The sequence below is a fragment of the Carassius carassius genome, chromosome 50, assembly GCF_963082965.1.
Source record: "Carassius carassius chromosome 50, fCarCar2.1, whole genome shotgun sequence".
Classification (NCBI taxonomy): Eukaryota; Metazoa; Chordata; class Actinopteri; order Cypriniformes; family Cyprinidae; genus Carassius; species Carassius carassius.
In genome coordinates, this window is record NC_081804.1 from 9,043,256 (window position 1) to 9,063,023 (window position 19,768).

The 19,768-nt window shown below is 35.2% G+C and overlaps 1 protein-coding gene across 2 annotated transcripts; it reads right to left on the bottom strand.

Annotated features, from left to right (window-relative positions):
• Window positions 1-773: 773 nt before the first annotated feature.
• On the bottom strand, window positions 774-13,943 carry LOC132133211 (kit ligand-like). Of its 2 annotated transcripts, none has more exons than XM_059545986.1 (10): window positions 13,537-13,943; window positions 5,323-5,430; window positions 4,676-4,732; window positions 4,433-4,588; window positions 3,681-3,891; window positions 3,051-3,086; window positions 2,357-2,448; window positions 2,149-2,261; window positions 1,777-1,833; window positions 774-1,656 (listed from the first exon to the last, which is right to left on the bottom strand). In XM_059545986.1, the coding sequence occupies exons 2-9, from the start codon at window positions 5,392-5,394 to the stop codon at window positions 1,803-1,805; spliced, it is 768 nt and encodes a 255-aa protein (XP_059401969.1). In that variant the 5' UTR covers window positions 5,395-5,430; window positions 13,537-13,943; the 3' UTR covers window positions 774-1,656; window positions 1,777-1,802. The 2 variants fall into 2 exon arrangements, with proteins under 2 accessions (XP_059401969.1, XP_059401968.1); XM_059545985.1 differs by having other exon boundaries at window positions 13,377-13,936.
• Between the last annotated feature and the right edge of the window lie 5,825 nt (window positions 13,944-19,768).

Sequence of the window (19,768 nt, forward strand, 5' to 3'; positions counted from 1 at the left end):
CACAGGATAGAGATCATTACAACCAGTTGGAGAAAGCAGGGTACAAATCAAATCTGACTGAGTCTTGCCACTGAGTCTCGTCTTAAAATCATTAGCACTTGTCTATATGAGTCATGGATATCATAAATCAGTATGTACAGATTAAGCGCAAACCATGTAAGACGTCAGATGTGAACATGCATAAATTGATTCATACTCAGCAGGAGACCAAAACCGGAACCGTGTTATGTTTTTCTTGGAAAGTCAACTGAAATGTCCTAGAGTAGTTTTCTTGAATATAACTAGTGCAATATCATTATAATATTATTTTGTTTTTCTGTAATAAATATATGGCTGGTTATCCAAAAAGAATCTTTACAGGGAGAGCCATGCTATGAAAAGGCACAAAAATATGAGTAGAAGCATATGTGTAGGTTTTATATTACGGTTACTTTGTACTGCTAGCGAGATATTCGGACGGCGTCAAAGGACCACTGAATTTCTGTATTCAAACAAGTCACTTTTCGTAGTGAGAGGTGTACCATTTTGTTTGATGTAATACTAGCGGAGTTCACTTTGACCCATATTTTAAGTCTGACAGATGCATCGCACTCTAGTATGGCAGAAAAATCAGATTTTAATTCTTAATTAAAATCTACAAACTATAAACCTCTCATGACCATTGACAAAAGCAGAGTCGTCTATAAAATTAGCAGCCACCAGAAATTTTCTTTGACTTTAAAAACACTGAAACGGACTTTATAAAAAGCCACAATGTGAAACTAACTACATAATCGCGGGTGTACTAAATAGACTTTAATATTTGATAAACAGCATTTAAAAACAGATTCACATAACTGCATTTAGCAGCTGAGAAGCTATAATGGTTCTTACAAGGTTGCGGCTAGTATGAATGTATGGTTTATTTTCGAAATACATAAGCGTTTAAGGATTGCGGGATATGTTTTAAGTTGAGACGATCTTGTATTTTTCGTCTCTATCGATATTTGTTGCCATGCAGGTGTCATGTCATATTCAGTAATAAATAAATTAAGTCCACACCACCAGTCTATAGTGACAACAAAAACAATTCACAAATCAGATGATACAATCTGAGAATGACTTTACTGATTCAAGCACTCAAAAAACTGAAAAGGCGTCTATCTGGACACCCAGACCAAAAGAAAGAGAAAGAACAAGGACGAAGTAATAAAGAAGGAGATGGACCAGTGCAGCTGGAGGTAGTCAATTCTGCTTAAACTCCTTTTAGATGGCCATCTGCTCTCAAGCAACAATATGGCTGGCCTCCTTCTGAACTGCGGCTCCTGTGCTTGAAAAAATGCGCTTAGCTATTTGACATCTCCAGTTGAATCCAATGCTGTGTTGCTTTCATTCTGTTTTTCATCAAATTCCCCCTGAACAGTCTCTTTGCAGTCTCCAAGAGGAGAAGGAAGCTTTGAAGAGCATGAAGAGTGACTCAGAGAAGTTCTCAGAAGGAGCAACCTTATCTACCCCAAAGGGCTCAGCAGTGGTTGATAAGAGAGGGCATCAGTTCTCAAAGAGCAGTTTGTTGCCTTTCAGGCCAGTGTGCGTCCTTCACAATTAGAAGTTCAGTAAGAGAATCTTTCGGAGGTGGTGCTTGTGTGTTCCTGTCCGTTGTGCCGTTTGAAGGACTGACTGAAATGTAGTTAATGAAAAACAAAATTATGGCTGTGGCCTCTGAAAAACTTTATGCATCGATAATAGTATGTGGTAAAGCAGGTCAGGTTAATACTTTATTACAAGAACATTATTTACCTGCGTTGGTTAAGCTGAGGCTGGATTTACACTGCCATGATAATATTTAATCTGTTTCTGGAAAAGAAAAAAAGGGTTGGTGTTAATTGGTGTGTTGAAACAGCTGAATAGGCAGGACAAAAATAGACCACAAAAATGTTTGGACACTTAAGCAAAAAAAAATAAAAGAAAAAATGAATAATGCAAACCAATTTGTTAGGTTTCATATTAGTAAAAATATATATGCTTTTAAATAAAAAATTTGATTTATTTAATATGTATTTGAAGTTTGACAATTTGTTCAGGCTTAGCTTAAGTTTTCACAAATTTTAGGGCTCAATTTTGTGTAAAAAGCACAGCACACTATGCAGATTTGACTGCTGCAGACATTACTTTTCAGATATCTCCACATCTAATGGGGGTATATTGGCTTCCTCTCCTGAGAAAAGGGCGGGACCTTCTTCCGGACTCCGTTCAGTTTGGGGGGCGTTTCTTCTAGATTTAATCTGCGTTACAAAAGAAGAAAGAAAAACACCAATCAGGATTTAAAGCGAAAAGGCTGTGATGCTGAAAGCTCAGCGTGGCACACCACCACATGTACCTTCCAGACCATCAGAAAAACCACCACGGCGATGAACGGGATGGCGAGAAGCGACATAAGACTGTTCTGCACAACTTTCGGAAGGAATGCCCCTACAGAAAAATGAGACTGGTTTCATCAGTTTGCAAAGATGTTTTAGTTGAACTGTGACAGATAGCAAGACAAACTTTTAACCTTCACAATATATCTATTGAGATCCAAATCCAATATCTGACCTGCATAACTGGATCGTTCTCTTGAAATAAATGTTAAAGAGATAGATCACCCAAAATAAAACAAAAACTACAATAAAAAATGTAATAAAATTAAAATCCTGTCACCATTTACTCAAACTAATGTCTCTGAATAGTGTTCCTCAAATAATTGGTAGAGGAATAGATTACCCTAAATAAAATGAAATTAATCTTCAGTTAACATTTACTCGCTCTCAAGTCATTTCTTGTTTCTTTGGCTAGCTGGATAGTCATCTTCAAATGAATAAAATAAATAAATACTGTCATCATTTACTTGAAGTTGTTCCTCAATTCCTCTATTGGACATAAAACAAGGAATTTTGAAGAACGTTCACACAATTTTTTTTCCCTTATAATACAAAATGAGGGTAGGTAAATTATTTATTTTTTTCATTTTTGGATCAACTATCACTTGGATGCATACAATAGTGATGACTAAAGACATATATATGATAACTCACCTTTTTTGGGGTTATCAGGCAAACTGTTATGTTTCTCTAGAGAAAGCCAGAAACAGAGAAGCATTAAAAGTCTCAGATAAAAACCGTTCATTGTTAGATGTTAAGAAGTCAGAAACAATCTCCTTTTCTCTCCGCCAAATGGAAGATCTGATCTGTCCGCTTTTAGAAAGAAAGAGCTTGCGCTTGGGAAGATCTGAAGATTGCTCTGTAATCAACATGGTGACAATTGGACTTCGATTCTGTTCACCCTTTCATGTCGTTCACTAGGGAGCATATCTCTTGGTTTTGAAACTCAGCTGAGACTCTGTCATAATACCGCTGACAAAAATATGTTGCCATTCTTGTTTTGTCCAGCGGCTTTGTTTGAAAAGACGTGAAAGACACACACACACACACACCCACACCCACACACACACTACATGCGCAAAATTGCAACCAAAGATGCCACAAGAGATGTGATTTAAAAGCGGGTGTTAACATCTAAAACCTCAGCTGCAAATGGGCGGCCTTCCACAAATGACATTCTGTGGTTTCTCAATAGCTTCATTAAAAGCACCACAGACAACACTGTGCAATATGCAGAGCATGCCTTCGCAAGGTCTTTTCGACTGGTTATGACATGCGCCTCACCATTTGTACTATGTTGCGCTGACAATGTCGACGACGTTGTAGTTGTCGTTACTGTTGTTTTTGTGGATGTGGGACATGGTGGGGGCTCGCAGTCCTCGACATCTCTTGATAAATTGGCAGTGTTGAAAAAGTCCTCCACAAATTCAAAATACTTTGCCGTAAGCCACATCTCATTTCCGTAGTGACAATCGAATTCTAGCATTGAATCCTCCTAAAGAATCAGAATAAAATGGTTTAGATTTACAAGTGGATCATTTGTTGCAATGTTTTAGTTAAAAAGGATGTAAAAAAAAATATTATTATAAAAACAAGTTTTGAATAGAAATATGAATAAATTAAAATGACTGATACAACATTAATAATAGTTTTATAAACCTTGTCAGGGCATATATGTGATATATATTTTATAGAAATAATTTCAAACTACAATTTAAAAAGAAATTAATAAAACCTTAATAAAACATACCAGATTTTACACTGCTTTACAAGATGAATAGGTCGTTTCTTGATCATTGGTTACAATGTTTTACTTCTAAATAAATAAATATTTGTATAGAAATTATTTTAAACGTAAAAAAAAAAAATTAAGGCCTAAAACATTGCAGATTGATTTTTTTTGTTTGCTTTTTTATCAATTAACAAATGTTCTTCATTCATTGTGATGTTTCTAGAACCTTTTGAGAATTTTTCAGCGGACTAGAAAATTTGTAACAAAATAACAAAATGTTGAACACTTGTTTGAGGTAACTTACCAAGCCATATCCAATGTGATACCGCATCTCTTGCAGTATTTGGACCAAAGTGCCTATATTATCTTTATTGGAGGATATGTTCCCAAACTTCTGCGCCAGGCCTTTTAAGCTCACCTCCAAGTGAAATACATTTAGCTTCACCCAGCACATACCACTCTTGAAGAAAAATAAAAGACATTACTAGATTATCACTGTGTTTGCTTTTATTGCCATTAATGATTCAATGGAAACCAAATAACTCACCACTTCTTTAGGTATATAACGTAATGTAATCCTGTAGTCTTTTGGAATATTCTGTTTCTAATAGGAGAGAAAGAAAGCCGGTTCTAGGTGCCAAAAACTACAATGCACATGGTCGTTTCATTATCAATAAAGACGAAAAAATTAAAATTTACCAATAAGTAACCACATTGTAAACATGGAATTACTCTCATTTGCTTTATAAAATTGGCTTAGGTATAGCTATGGAAACCACAGACATATGTTACATATCTACTTCAAAACATTTGAATCCCTGGTTATCAACCTTTCAGCATATGGCACGCACAGTGATTTGGCATCATACTTCATAAATATTTTGCTAAAGGAAAGCAAATGCCATTACACAACTCATATGTTCCAATAAAGCGATAAACTCAATAATCCTTTCAGGCTGATGATTTCTGATGATCCTAAAAAGACTGTCTGCAGTGAAGCATTTGATTTATGCATATGACTCTATTATCATACTCTGAACCACATGTCTGGGGCTTTCATTCCAACACACACGAAATACATTTCAGCTCTTTCCCCCAGAGCATCAATAAATCAGCCTTCGCTGTTGTCTTTCACAAAGTATGCTTGGAAAAAAAGCCCCGGCACTGTAGAGATAAGCATGTCCAAGCTCTTACCAGGAAAGAAATTTTCTTGATGTCATCTGTAATGGGATTTCCTATTTCACTGGAATAGGCAGCAACTGTCATGTACAGCAATAAATGGACACAGGTGCATATCCAAATCTGAAAAACAAGAGGTAAAAAATCAGTCTAAGTGACCATATCGAAAATCTTTTAATAATACAGATCTGGATTGTGTTCTAATCTCATTGTTTAGAGGAGTATTAAGCAAAATGGAAATTTATGTTTTCACTGCTATTTTGAGAACAACCGGGTTAGTTTTGAAAAAATAAATGAGCGTTTTTGTCTAGCAAATTCCCAGTCGTCGCTATAAAGCTTGTTGTCCCATGGTGGCCTAAAACTTAAAGCTTTTGCTCCCCTCTTCCCAGACCTGCGATTTGAGCTTGTTGCATAACATTAGGCAGATTTGCTCTTAACCCTGATTACAAGGGTGATCCCAGACAAACAATGCATGAGCCTTGTCGGTAGAAATGGGCTAGCGATTGAAAGAGTTTCAGCTTGACTCGGAGAGGGGGAGTGGAGCAGAGGTGAAGAGCAGACTCATGTGAGGACAGGCTGTTTAGCTGCAAGATGCTCCGATTGTGTAATTGCACAATTACAAAATTGATGCTCTGCAATTACATATTTTCAAAAATTAGGCTGGTTTTAGGATCACTTGACCACAACTGGATGTATTTCTTGGGAGACGTTTACATTAAGAAACACGTCAAAAACAGCTACAGCACAATACAGGGGTCTCGTTTTTAAAGTCAACACAAATCTAAACTTTTTTGATGTTTGTTTCTGGTCTTACTGTAAATGATTCATCAGTGTATGCAATTCCAAAGTCCAATTTTACATCAAAATCTTAACATTTTCCTATGAAATGACTGCTGATGTCACTAAGACCGAGCTGGCTATTGGATAATGTTAGCTATTGTTTTAGCAAACTATTCTATATAGCTGACGTTTTAGCTGTGTCTCATTTCGAAGGCTGATTTCAAAGTCACTTTTGAAGCTGCATACACACGTTGTTTAAGTATATTAGCATTTTACTTAGTCCTTTAGCAAACTAGCATTTTTTTCAGCTGATGTTGTAGCATCAATTTGAACATTCTATTTAGCTGTTATTTTAGCAAACTAGCATTTCATTAGGTATTGTTTTAGCACACTTCGCTAGACAAGTAGTGAAGAAGATGTAACAGAGCAATGTGAAAAAAAATAATATCAAAAAAAGATTGATCCAGCCTGTTGTTGTTTAATACCAGCGGAAACGTTCTACAATGTTGTCCGTTGACGTTGTAAGCAGTAATGTCGCCCGCCACAAAATGAGTAATCACGGTCCCAATGTACAGTGAGCCAGGGTAATTGACAGTAACAGTAAATTTATAATTATTTACAAATAATTGTTTTAGCAAACTAGCATTCTAGTTAGTAATTGCTTTAAAAAACTAGCTTTTAGCTCCATGGTACTAATGTTTACTCTGCATTATGCAAAATAAGGCAAAATAAAATAGCCCAATAGAATTTTTCTCATTATTGGATATGCTGATTCACTCATGAATCAGAATGTCACCTTAATTAAAATACATTGCAAACCACAATTAACACTGACTTTAAAAGCTGAATTGTTTATAACTTGACATAGCATTTTAAAATGTAAAGGTAGTGACGGGACATTCAAGAAAACATCGAGACACAGCTCAATACAAATACCACACATATTTCACATGAATATGAATAGTTGGAGCAGTAGTGTTTCTAAGATGAATTTACAAACTGAATAAGAACGGTATAAAATTAATGCACAGCATGATATTTAAAGCACTTCCACTAAACTAAAGTCAATTCTTAATAAAAACTAAAGTCAATTCGTGAACCACCTTTGATTCCATGCTACCAGTAGGGCTCCATGATTATGACAAAAATCGTAATTGTCGATTATTCCCATGAAATTGTAATTGCGATGATTAATTACGATTTACAATTACAATTAATAACACAAATACAATTTACACTGAATTATGTTTATACCATTGTTTGATGCAAATTCATGCCGTATTTTTATATGAAAATAAATAAGTTGAAAACACTCTAACTGAAAAGCTTTTAGTGCTTTACTATTGTATACTATTTTTAAAGCAAATCTACTAATTTATAATATATAATATAAATGATTCCCCCATCACAAGAGTTTCCAAAATGCATCTTCTTTCCAAAAAGCTCTTCTAAAAACATTCTTCTTGGTAAAACAGGGGATGTTTATTTACAACAGGACAATACAAAAGACTGGCCACATGTAAATGCTTAGGTATTGCTTTGAATAAATGGATTACAATATGTAATTCAAAGTAAACAATGCTAGTACACATGATGGTATCTGGAATTTAGTATGCACTCAAACAAGCAGTTAATCTATTGCGAGTATTTCAGACAGCATCACCAGTGACTGTAGAGAGCTCTTGCGTGTTGTGAACCAGATGAGGATTTGTTGAAATGTGATGAATGAAACAACACATGGAAGCCCAGATGTTTTATTGGTTATATTATACATAATTTGACTTCCTCGAAAACGTTAAAGTGCCTTCATAGCCAAGAGCTACGATTCAGCAAGTACTTTGTACACAACAACAAACGTTTGTCTGTCTCCAATTTAAACGTGAACAATTCAAACTCACTCACCACTGTCCTCCATAAACCAATAGAGTTTAAACGAACTGAACAACAAGATACTCCCAAACCTACGTAGGCAGCATTTAAGGCATCATAGGTGTGTGGGTGTAGGCATCTCCTAAATTCTGTCTCCAGCAATATGTACAATACGTGGCAAATTGCAGCGTATATGAATATTAGTGAACACAATGCTAGAATGCAATGCTGTGGGCATGTATTTATTAAAAACAGCTCTGTGTATATAAAAATGAATAAATCTTTATCAGTAAATAATTTTTTTTTAAAGTAATTATTACCCTATATATAACAAAATGAAACTTTGAGTTTTATCATTGTGCTTTGTATCTCACAATACCACAATTGCAATTATTTTCCTCATCACCGCAACTTCATATCTAGCTGTGACCCAACATATCACAATTCTTTCCTCATAATTACAACTTCATATCCTGCAACCTGACCTTGTTTCACACAAATGACATTTTATGTGCCATTATTTATCAAAACTGCAATTTTTCGCACATGACTGCAACTTTACACAACTGTTGGTTTGTCAAAATTGTAAAATTACATTGGGGATATAAATTCATTATTATGTGGAAAAAGTTGTGTTGCAAGATCTAAAGTAACACTTTGAGAACTCTTTTTTTTCTCATAATTGCGACTTTATATCCTGCAACATGACTTTATATCTAACAATTGCGCCTTTCTGTTACATTTTGTCTTAAAAAATAGGCTTTTATAAGACATTGTACAGACTGCTGTATTATAATTACAAAGAAATCTTGAAAGTGTTAGCGTGCTACAACACACCAAATAAGAGGTCACTTTCACTTAGCCAGACAAAGGAGATGTGAAACAGAACAAATCTCATTATGGCTGACCATGAGCTGGACTGACTGGCAGAGACAAAAAAGAGAGAGCGGCAACTCAGCTCTTCCTTTTGAACATCATGTTAACAGCATCTCTCTCAGCTAGAAAATAAGATCATCGCCAGAGTCATGCTGACCAGACACTTTGATCGCTAGGATTTATTAACTTTGCACACACTCCAGATGTACATATAAGCTCGTTCTGAACAATGTACAATTCACTAATTACCTTATTAAGAAGAACAGTCTTGTCTAGTCTAGTCACCATATATCTTCTTTTTTTTCATCTTTACACAGTCAATTTTTGGATGTCTCATGATGTACATCAGCTTAACACTTCAAAACAGGCAGAATCCCAATAATTGATATTAGCTAGCCACATATTGGCTCCGACACAAACGCTAACAATTCATGCTAACGTACTACAGAGAAAAAGCTAAAAGACTCGGAACATGTGAGAAAAACAATAGCATCTCTTAGTTTTTGATTACAAAAAGTGACAAAATGTGTGTACAGAGGGCAGCTTGAAGCCGTGTGATCTGCTAACAAATGCCAGAGTAGCATGAGGACAAACATCAGCGGCTGGAAAACTAGCATTATCGTTGCAGCCTCTGTTGAACAGCCAGCGACCAGTATCCACTCAAAAACTACTCAAATCAAATTTGCCTTTGCAAATTGCACTCAGTCTGGCTGTGTCCATTCATGTGCACTTTACAAACCTCTGGCTAATTGAATAAACATTAGTTAAAGATGCTATCAAATATCCCAGAGAATATATATGCTTTCTCAATTTGCCAAGACAGAAGAATGTCAAATTCTTCCTCAGCAGCCATGACTGTACACCTCTGTGGTCCATAATGATTATTTCTTCAAAGTCAAAGTCATTGGTTGCTGCTAAACATCTCAAATCAAAAGGAAACAATAGGAAAATACATAGCGGATTTATAGTAGCTGGTGCAGCATCGATTACATTGCAATGTCCTCTGATGATCGCTTTAATAGAGGGCAACAGCAGGCCACAGGAGTCCAATGAAATGTGATCTGGCTATTTGATAGCTAATTTAAAGGGAGTCTATGACTGGGTGGGAGCAAAAATAACAATAGCCTGGGTGATAGCCTGTCCTGGAAGAAGGCCTTGTTCGGGAACTAACCAAGAAAATAAGTTATGCTAATGGAACCCACCCAACGCTTTGAGGAGAACGCTGAGAATGTCATTTCTGAGAGAAAAGAAATGCAATGATATTATCGCTTAATGACCTTTTCAATCGCTAATTAAGCCAGACATTGAAAGGTTACTTTTTTTTTTTTTTTTTACAATAAAACAACAGACATATGGAACACATAATTCAGAAACAATAGAAAACTAACAGGGATCATATTATAGGTTAGGAGTTTAATTTATTGACATATTCAGTTTACAGAGTGCGCCAATAAAAGCAAAAGATTTATTTGCCTGCCCAGTGATTTCATTTTTATCATTGGGTTCAATTCACTTTAGAGAGTCCATTATACAATTAAGCTCTATTCAAACACGGATGAAGTTTCACCCTTTATTGTGATCTGCTATTGAAAACCTTTTTATTTGGACTAGGCTTAGCAGTGTCAAAGCAAAGTGAGTGTCAAATGCCATGTAAGGACTAAAAGGATATGGAAACAAAGTAAACAGGTAAACAGACTTAATTGGAATGGCGCAATGATGTTGCTGATAATGTTCGCTTAAATTATGATTCAACCCATAATTCCTATTTTTGATATTTTATCTCCGGAAAGGCTTGCTAGACATATTTCAAAGCACATATTTATGTATTAACTTAATGTACCAACGTTTTTTTGCTTAAACAATCAGTCATTGTGTGTTTGGTTTACTGTGTAATCAATTTAGTATCTAGTGGACATTTGCAACTTGCTTTACTCGGTGTAAAACACTGAAATCCACAACTTATCTTTACAGTGCAGAGTGAATCATCTGATATGATGAAATCAGAAGTACAGATCATAAACTTTCTCAAACGTAGACACAACAATAAATTGTTGCATACCTTCAACCCAAACAGTAAACTAAAATAATTAGCTTACATAACAATTATTTATAATAAAATCCAGAAAGTATGTATACTGTCTAACAGAAAAGACAATGGTAGATCATTTATGGCCATTTTATGAGGGAAGTAATTGACAACCAACCCCATAAATCTATGTAAATAATGCAATCTTGGTTTTCTGTCTTTTTCATTTATTTTCTTATCAGAAAACATATCTGTCTTCAATGCTGTAATGCGGCAACATCCCACCATATTAAGTTAACAACATAATAGTTAATAGCATAATTTAAAAAGTTACTTACAACTTAAAACAAGCAGATGCCATTGCTTTACAATCCCATAGTTTGTTCTAGCTCTCTTGAAATATTTGTCATCACTAAAACCAGTTTTAAAGATTGTGAATAGGATTACTGTTGTGGTCTATACAACATAAGTTGCGGCTGTGTTGCTTTAGCTCATTTCATTTGTAATGACTTCACAGCTGAGGTGCTAATATTGCATATCTAATTTCAGAAGCTAAACTTGCAAATCACATCTGTAAGTTTAATTCAATCCTTACACAAGAATGTCATCTACTATATAGCTGCACCTTCACAGTATAATGAAATCTTCCAGGAAGGAAATGTGTTGAACTAGGGTATGCGCTTCTTGTGAACGTGTGTGAAGAACACACACTACACGAGGAAATTCAATGCTGCAAAAAAACAAAACAAAAAACTTCAAGATTGCTAGTTTTCAATGCGTAACACTTCCTCATAGTCGCACTGCAAACTGCCACTAACTTATTTTGGCCTTTGGGCTTGGCATATGATTGAAGGTGTTTTGTTTTCATGCAAGATATTTAATTAATTTAATTGAGCCTCGGTTTTGGCAAAGGGCTCAATGTATGTCACGGGTGACTGTAAAGTGGTGTCCAATGATTATTCATGTACTAGGTTTGGTTTCTTAACTGAAGCCACAGAACACTGTAAACAGATTGAAGGTGTTTACAAAACATTTTCCTCATACATTACATTCACACTAATTGATTAACCACAAAAGTCAAATGTGGTTTGTTCAGTCTCAGTCTTGTTCAGAAATCAAAACTTTCACGTGCACAGTATAAGCAAGCTTTCCTGTGCTTATTGTAGCAAATTATTAACTTTATTTCATGTATGGTTATGAGTAAGCCACGTGGAAGGTGTGTCAAAGCCAATAAATGCAGTTTTAAAACAGCCAAAGTTAAACATAAATTGTGTGCACTTGAATTGTTTTACTGAAGCAACGTTTTAGCAGTCTGTTTGACTGCTCTGACATTTTAAGGTGCCATGCTTTTGGGACACCAGGGTTCAATTCAAGCCTAAGCTGTTTTCCCTTCCTGGTTCAACTTGACTTCTTTGTGTCCTGTTTCTTTTTTACTGTCTATCAATAAAATAGCAAAAATGCACACACACAATCTTCATCCTAAAACTGCTCACTCTCAGCAAGACGCAATGCAAATTCCAAGCAGGGCTAAGAAGGTGCAAGGTGAACGACTCTAGTCTCTTCCAACATCGATATAGACTAGGTCTTATAGAAATTAGAGTATATTTACAACATGGCAAATGTTTTTCATCATTTACAGTACCTAAACAACAAGCGCAAAGCCTCACCTAGTTCACTTAGGCAAGGGAAGCGTTACTGATGTTTTTCGAAAAGCCTGATACATTTCGAGGAAATATCCCCCACAGTCAATGAAAACCATTTCCCCTGTCTTATTTCCCGTTGTGTAACACGACCAAGACAGTGTGTAATGTATTAGCAAAATCTAGTGCATGTAGATTTTTCGCAAGCACCTGCGTAAACGTCCAAAGGTCGTTTCGTTTTATCAGTATTAATCTCCGTTTTCGAGGACTTTATATTTATCGATCATGGTTTTAAAATCGTTTAACAAGAGGGGACCCCACAAATTGTCGAAGACATAATATTCTCTAATTAAACGACAACAAAGGCCGATTTTGCAGTTTGATTAGATCGAATTAACCTATGCGTTTTTCGAAGTTGCTAGTTGCTCTTCTTCTTACCATTTCAAATGGGAGTAGAAATGACGAGAAATGACTGTGACAAGTTTATTAGATGGAAACAAACATGCTGTTACAGCAGGCTATAACAACCTTCGCCTACGCAAGATCAAAGCATGTTTGCAGAAGCCTAATTAACGAAAAGCGTCAAGTTCATTTTAAATAAAACATTATGCAGCTAGTCCTTCCTCACCTCCACCTACTAATTGAGCACAATTGCGCGCCTTAAAATAGTTAAATGCTCAACGATGCGAGAAAGTCTAGACTGTCGCTTCAAAAGGTGTTGTAATATAAAACACGCTATCGTGTTCATTAACATGTCCTCTAGTTATGCTCTGCAGACAGCGCTTTTTGGCAAGCGCACGTAACGTAGCAGAAACGAGTGCAATTCACATGTGATTCACGCTAAATTACTCGTGTTAAAGCAAAAGCCGTTCACTTACGTTTGACTTCTTCATATGGAACGAGAGGAGTAACTCCAGTGACAGCGAAACCCTATTTTATCTTACTTCGGCGGGCAGGGAAAGGGTTCTCTTCATCCCAAAGGTACATATCCAAAATCATCATAAAGTAGAATCCAAATCGGGAGGGAAAGAAAGTCACCTAAATTTGCGTAATGATGGTAAGTATCCAGGGAGACGCTTCATACCGCACGATGGAGGACGGAAGGCTGCGGAAAGAATCAAGAGTTTTTTTCTCAAGAGCAAAGCCTTTTTATCGTGTGACTCCAGCGCGCTCCCGCCCACCCCAGTTCATCTCGATCGTCTGCTGCCCTGGGTCTCAGTCGATTTCACAATCACCATCTAAACGTCCAACTGAGATTTATTTGATGGCAGCGTTTTCCTGCTAATTTTCGCAGGATGGAGTCGCTTGATTACGGCGTGTCGTGACTGCAAATAGTTTGTTAGATGTTTTGTAGTGGAAAAAGTCTCTGGCGCGAGATGTTGTAGAAATGCTCAGTGAATGTTGGCATCGTTCTGGAAAACGTTTCTTCACGTGCGCGTGTTTACTTCACCTTATTCATGTAGGCTACTAACTATAGCCTATATTAAGTCGTCGAAGAACGAAACAAGGCTTTGGTTTTTGCTAAAACTGGGTTTTGTTGTTATGAAAACATAAGAAATGAAGCACAGCTGATCATTCAAAGATTCTCAAACGGGAAATTTGGTGAATACCAGCAGCCGCTGTTTCATCTTCACACGAAGGCTTTCTGGGGGTTTCATGTTGCACATACTTGACATTTTGTCGAATATGCAAATCAAATGTGTTTGAATTCCACGTGTTTGACTTCTCTGGTTCTTATATGGTCGAATGTGACAGCCGCGCGCTAACACTGAGGTAAACAGTGACATCTACAGCAGTGGCACAGTATTCTGGCTAAAACTAGCTAGACTGAGGTCAACTGTGCCATTTAGTAATAAGTTACCCTCTAGTCTAGGAGAAATTGGATGGAGGTAAAACAATATGTTATAGGACATTTCAAACAAAAATATGAAGGAAAAGAAATAATGCATAGCCTCATTCCCAAGTCACATTTTGCTGCAGCCAGGAAAGCTTTAATATTCAAAATATTTGATTGTAATGAAACAAATTTCCTTTGACACCATTCTAATTCGTATCTCTCACATGCAGCTTGTGCCTCCTTTTTAGTTGACAAAAATCCTGGATAACTCATTTTACCCAATCATGCCCTACACAATAAGAGTACGAATATGAAAGTAAAGCACACTTAATAAATGTAAATTCAAGAGGTGAACAGCTACTCATTTGAATACCATTGTGATGCACTTCATTAGCCTGAAAAACCAGCAGAAATCCCTAGCTGTGCTTGATATCTGGTGCACAGTGTTCCTAATTGTTTTTGGAGATGTGAGGTGCAGCAAAAACTTTCCACTCACAATTCATTCTGTGAAACACAGAAACTTGAAGGTGCTACAGTATGTAACTCTGTTGATATAGATGTGAATAGTCCTCTTAATAACCACCTACGACATTATTATGTGTCTCACCTGTTTCAATGGATGTGCCAGTGGAAGGACAACCACCTGTACATACTTATATATTGATACGTTTGTGATATGTAATAAAATAAATCAAATTTTGGAAGGGAATAGGCCATTAATAAATTGTTTTTCATTATATGAATATATATTTGGTATTAGTGCAGAAATCTCCTCAATAACACATTTGCATTTTCACAAGTTATTGCAGTATACATAAGAATAATGTGCAAGGTTTTTTTTATCACATTTTATAAGCATATTTACTGAAAATCACTTTGTTTACTGAAATCTCCTTTTCATTCCTGTGGGACAATCTTTAAAGCTTGTCTGATCAACCAAAACTAGTGGAGCTTAGCGAATGGGTCAATTGTTTTTTTTTAAAAATATATATATATATATATATATATATATATATATATATATGGACTTACTTAGCCATTGGCACAATACTGGGGGCAAGTTGTGCCACTGCACGTTTATTTCCCTATGTTAAAAATGACATTTAAATATCCATTTGCAAAAAATGTTTTAAGTTGAGCAGAACAAAACTAGATCTTACCCAGCTTTCCTCTACCGCAGGGTGGTAGTTTCCCTGGTGTTGGTTGTTGTTTTTTTTTACCTCAGAGTATGTCTTACAGAACAAATGTTCAGTGTTGACCATTGACCGAACCTTTGCACTCTTTCTCCTAAGAGAGTGTTGTTTTATGGGCATGTCCGGTCTGTGAACTAATAGCCTGTCATACCTCCCTGATAACGATTTCATCTATTATTACAGCTTTTTCCTCTTTCTCCTGCTCTCGCCAGGCTGTCACGGGTTTCACTTCGCCTCCCCTCATGCATACTTAAACCTGTGTGTATAGGAGGGATAACTTAATCAGCTTTTATTTCCCTGATATTGTAGTAACTTGAGAGGATCAGACAGAGGGTTAATTTTTCTCTCCATGACAGACACTAATTTAATCAAGCTGCTGAATTCTTGCAGTTTTACTTCTCTCAACACTAAAAATGCATCACTTCATCATTTGTCCCTCTTGAGCGTGCCCATTACCAAGAAAACACAGGGGCTTCTAGAATCTTGAGAGACTTTCTTTAGACCTCCGGGCCCTGATGACTCTCTGTCTAGAAATTTGTTTCTCAAAATCCCTTGTGGAGCCTTTAGAACACGTGCAGGGAAGTGTTTAGCGATTAGGAGGAAATGATTTGTTGTTGTAGGGTCACAAAAATGCAGAAAACATTAATAATAAATGTCTACAGCATGTTTTGTGCATCTAACTGGAATCTCAATGAAATTACAAATGCCCATCCATTTTATTTACACATATTAGATTTATATGTTGGACATAAAAATGTATATGTATAAAGCTGTGATCAAAATTTTACATACACTTTGCAGTATCTGTAAAATATAAAATGTACTGACCTGAATAAGATATTTCTGAATAAGAGAATTCATAAAAACGCCCCGGTTCAAAAGTTTACATATGCTTGATTCTTAATAACTATGTTGTTACCTGGATTTGTTTTGTGATAGTTGTTCACAAGTGCCTTGTTTGTCCTAAACAGTTAAACTGCCTGCTGTTATTCAGAAAAATCCATAAGGTCCCATAAATTCTTTGGTTTTGCAGCGTCTTTTGCATATTTAAACCCTTTCCAACAATGTCTGTATAATTTTGAGATCCCTCTCTTATACACAAAAAATTTCAGTGCATGTATCTAAATATACCTGTGTGTAACATAGCCTCTCTCTCTATTCATATATTCTTATATGTATACACACATATTAATACTGTAAAAATATGTGTATATTTTAACTACATATAATGACAATTGAATATAAAAATGTCTGTTGATAAAATATATAAATAGATATGTATCACAAATATTTAAGCAAGTATTTCTGGTGATAGATGCTGCCACTATTTTATGAGACCAAAGCCTCTCTTAAGCTACTGCATGTTCCCAGTAATACATCAGAATTTACTACTATAAGCAATACCACATGTTGGGAGGGCTGGAGAAGGGTGTTCCTGAAGGGGAGGAGAGCATTGAAAGACAAGAGCTGGTATGCATAGCACTGCTAGCAGAACAACCAAACCTGACGGAACATAAGAGTAATTTGAAGAAGGTCTAATCTACTCCCTGTCAATCTGAGAAACATTTCATGAGAAATTTATCACTGGATCCCACCCAAATAAAAATCAATTTCCAGCCGTCTGCTCCCAGGACCTTTGCCATGTCAATTGGAGCACTGTTTCAGCCTAAAAATATTGGGTCAAGAAGAGAAATTCTTAGATTTGAGTCATAAAAAAGAGAAACTGTCAGAACAACATTTCTCATTCATGTCAAGAAATACAAGAGAACGCCAACATAATCACCTCCTAGAATATTTCCCCTCGTCTTTCCTCAAAAAAGAGGTCACACCGAGTCACTTTCTAACACAGAGCAATAAATCAGAGAATCCAAAACAACAAATCCAACAACTCATACCAGCTTACTGCCCTACATTCATTTATCAACCTGTTTATTACATGGTTTACATTTTCAAACACACTGGGTAGTTGTGCAGCTGATATAATATGGCTTGCATGATCCAAAAAAGTGATCACAAGTGCTCAAATTGATTTCTGTGAAGACCTCCCCATCCACATAATCCATGACACCAGCATAAACCACTGATCATAAACTACTTTAATGACTCTGTCTCTAGAGGAATAATCTTATAGCTGGCAGATACATTACATTTGGGGTGGTGTAGTCGCAAGCTATTATGCTGCATATTGTTACAAGCTAAGTAATACTGTTTAGTTAAGCCTGCATCAGAATTTACCTACAGGCTTTTTGTAGCAAGTGCCATAAAAACAAATTATGTGCCCTTACAGTAGGAAACAGTGTTGCCAAGTCCGCGGTTTTCCCGCGGAAATGGGCTACTTTAATAGTGTTGCCAAGGGTTGTTTTTCATGTCTACAGGTTGAAGCAACTCCAATAACATGATATTTATCCCCTGGAATGTGAATTTTAGTAGGGGAACAATGCCAAAGAAACATGTATTTTACACCCAGGAATGCGTTTTTTAACTGGGGACCCCCTTTGAAATGCAATTGGGCTAGTTTTGGGCTAGTTTTGAGTAGAAATTGGGCAACCCTGAAAGGATGTGCACTTTTTAAAACAACAACACATTATTAGTGATTAAGAACATCAGTAACACTTTAAGGTGAAACTGATAATTAATTGACTTAATCAACATGACTTATACAGTTTTTATTTAGTGTATGATAAAACTTGGGATCTTATCACTAATGCTGCAATTATTTACATGTTGATAGCTGATAAATTGCAAATATTAACTTTTTATTATTATTATTATTTTATATTTAAGTCATTTATATTAAGTCATTTACACATTTTATTTAGTTAAACTAAAATCAATATTCATTTTAATTACAATTTAGCCATCAGTGTAAATTAGTGTTGAGATACGATTAATTTTTTATTTTTTTTTCTGATACAGAATGAAGTTTTCCCTCAACATACAATTGCATTTAAATTGTTTTCTTTTTTTAAGCTCTTAAAATTTTAGGTTAATTTTTTTACGATACGATACGAGTTTATTCAAAGTAACAAAGAGTATAATTTTGTTAACTATAATGACCCTGTTATTACTATAATTAACACTGTAATGTACAGTAAGAAAAATTTATATTTGGATGTCCTAAAAATTTACATTTAACAGTGCTATTACATTTAATATACTTTTAATATATCAATAAATAGTTTTTTTATATATATATTAACTTTAAGTGAGTGTTAAATGACACAAAGGTCATCTAAATTTAAAATGAGCATTTAGCATAATACTATGTCACTAAGAACACCTTAGTAACCATATAGCCCTATCAACCACCCAAATCATTTTAGCAGGCTTTGCACGTCAGGCACTGCTCTCATTTTCTTCAGAGAATGAAAAAAATGTTGTTTTAATTCAAAACATGCAACTCTAGAGTTACAGTCATGTATAAACATTACATCTCATAAAAAGTGATGGATTTTATTTATTTGTCAGTACCCACAGCCACAAACTGAAGGATTAACTAATCAAAATGACATTTAATTGAGAGATTTAGAACACACAAACTCTTCCTTCACCAAATAAAGCCTGCTGAGCCAGTAGAACATGTTGAAACAGATCATTTCCTTTACTTTCTTTCTAAAAAATAAATGATAATAAAAAACAATATTATATAAGATGAGTTTTCTAATGATTAATCATTTCATTTAAATATTTCAACCTAATAAATTTGGTACAATTGAAAAATTGAAAGACCATATACACTGAAAGTGAAAGCGGCTATGCATAAAAACACACACACAAAAAACAAAACAAAAAAAAATATTTATTTAAAATTTTTGACATCCCTAATAAAACTGAAATTAATGATTAATAATTAATCTATTTCTTTTGACATTCCTAATATATTAAGCATGCATACCATTACATTTTTTTACTTAATATAAATGTAACTAATTAATTCATGTAAATAATAAAAAAATTATTTAATTATGATTTAACAAATGTTAATGACTACAAATAACAAACAAATAAATAAAAAAACTATTCATTGTTTTATTTTGATTATTTTATTTTTTAACCAAACATTTTAAGCCATTAAATAAACAAATAAAATGTAAAAAATTAACTGAAAATACAGCTGTCAAAAGATTTAAATAAATAAGTCATAATATCTGTTCTGCATGTTTTTTAAATGGAACTTTCCATGTAACCCCTTGAACCTGCTTATACATAGCTCTGGTTGGGAATCACTGCATTAGGTCAA

Bases quoted from the DNA above. Each gene is read 5' to 3' on its own strand.
- LOC132133211 (XM_059545985.1), bottom strand. The intron at 3,087-3,680 runs GTGAGGCGCATG...GGCTTTCTCTAG, and splicing joins AGCGCAACATAGTACAAATG to AGAAACATAACAGTTTGCCT. The intron at 2,262-2,356 runs GTACATGTGGTG...TTTGTAACGCAG, and splicing joins TTTTTCTGATGGTCTGGAAG to ATTAAATCTAGAAGAAACGC.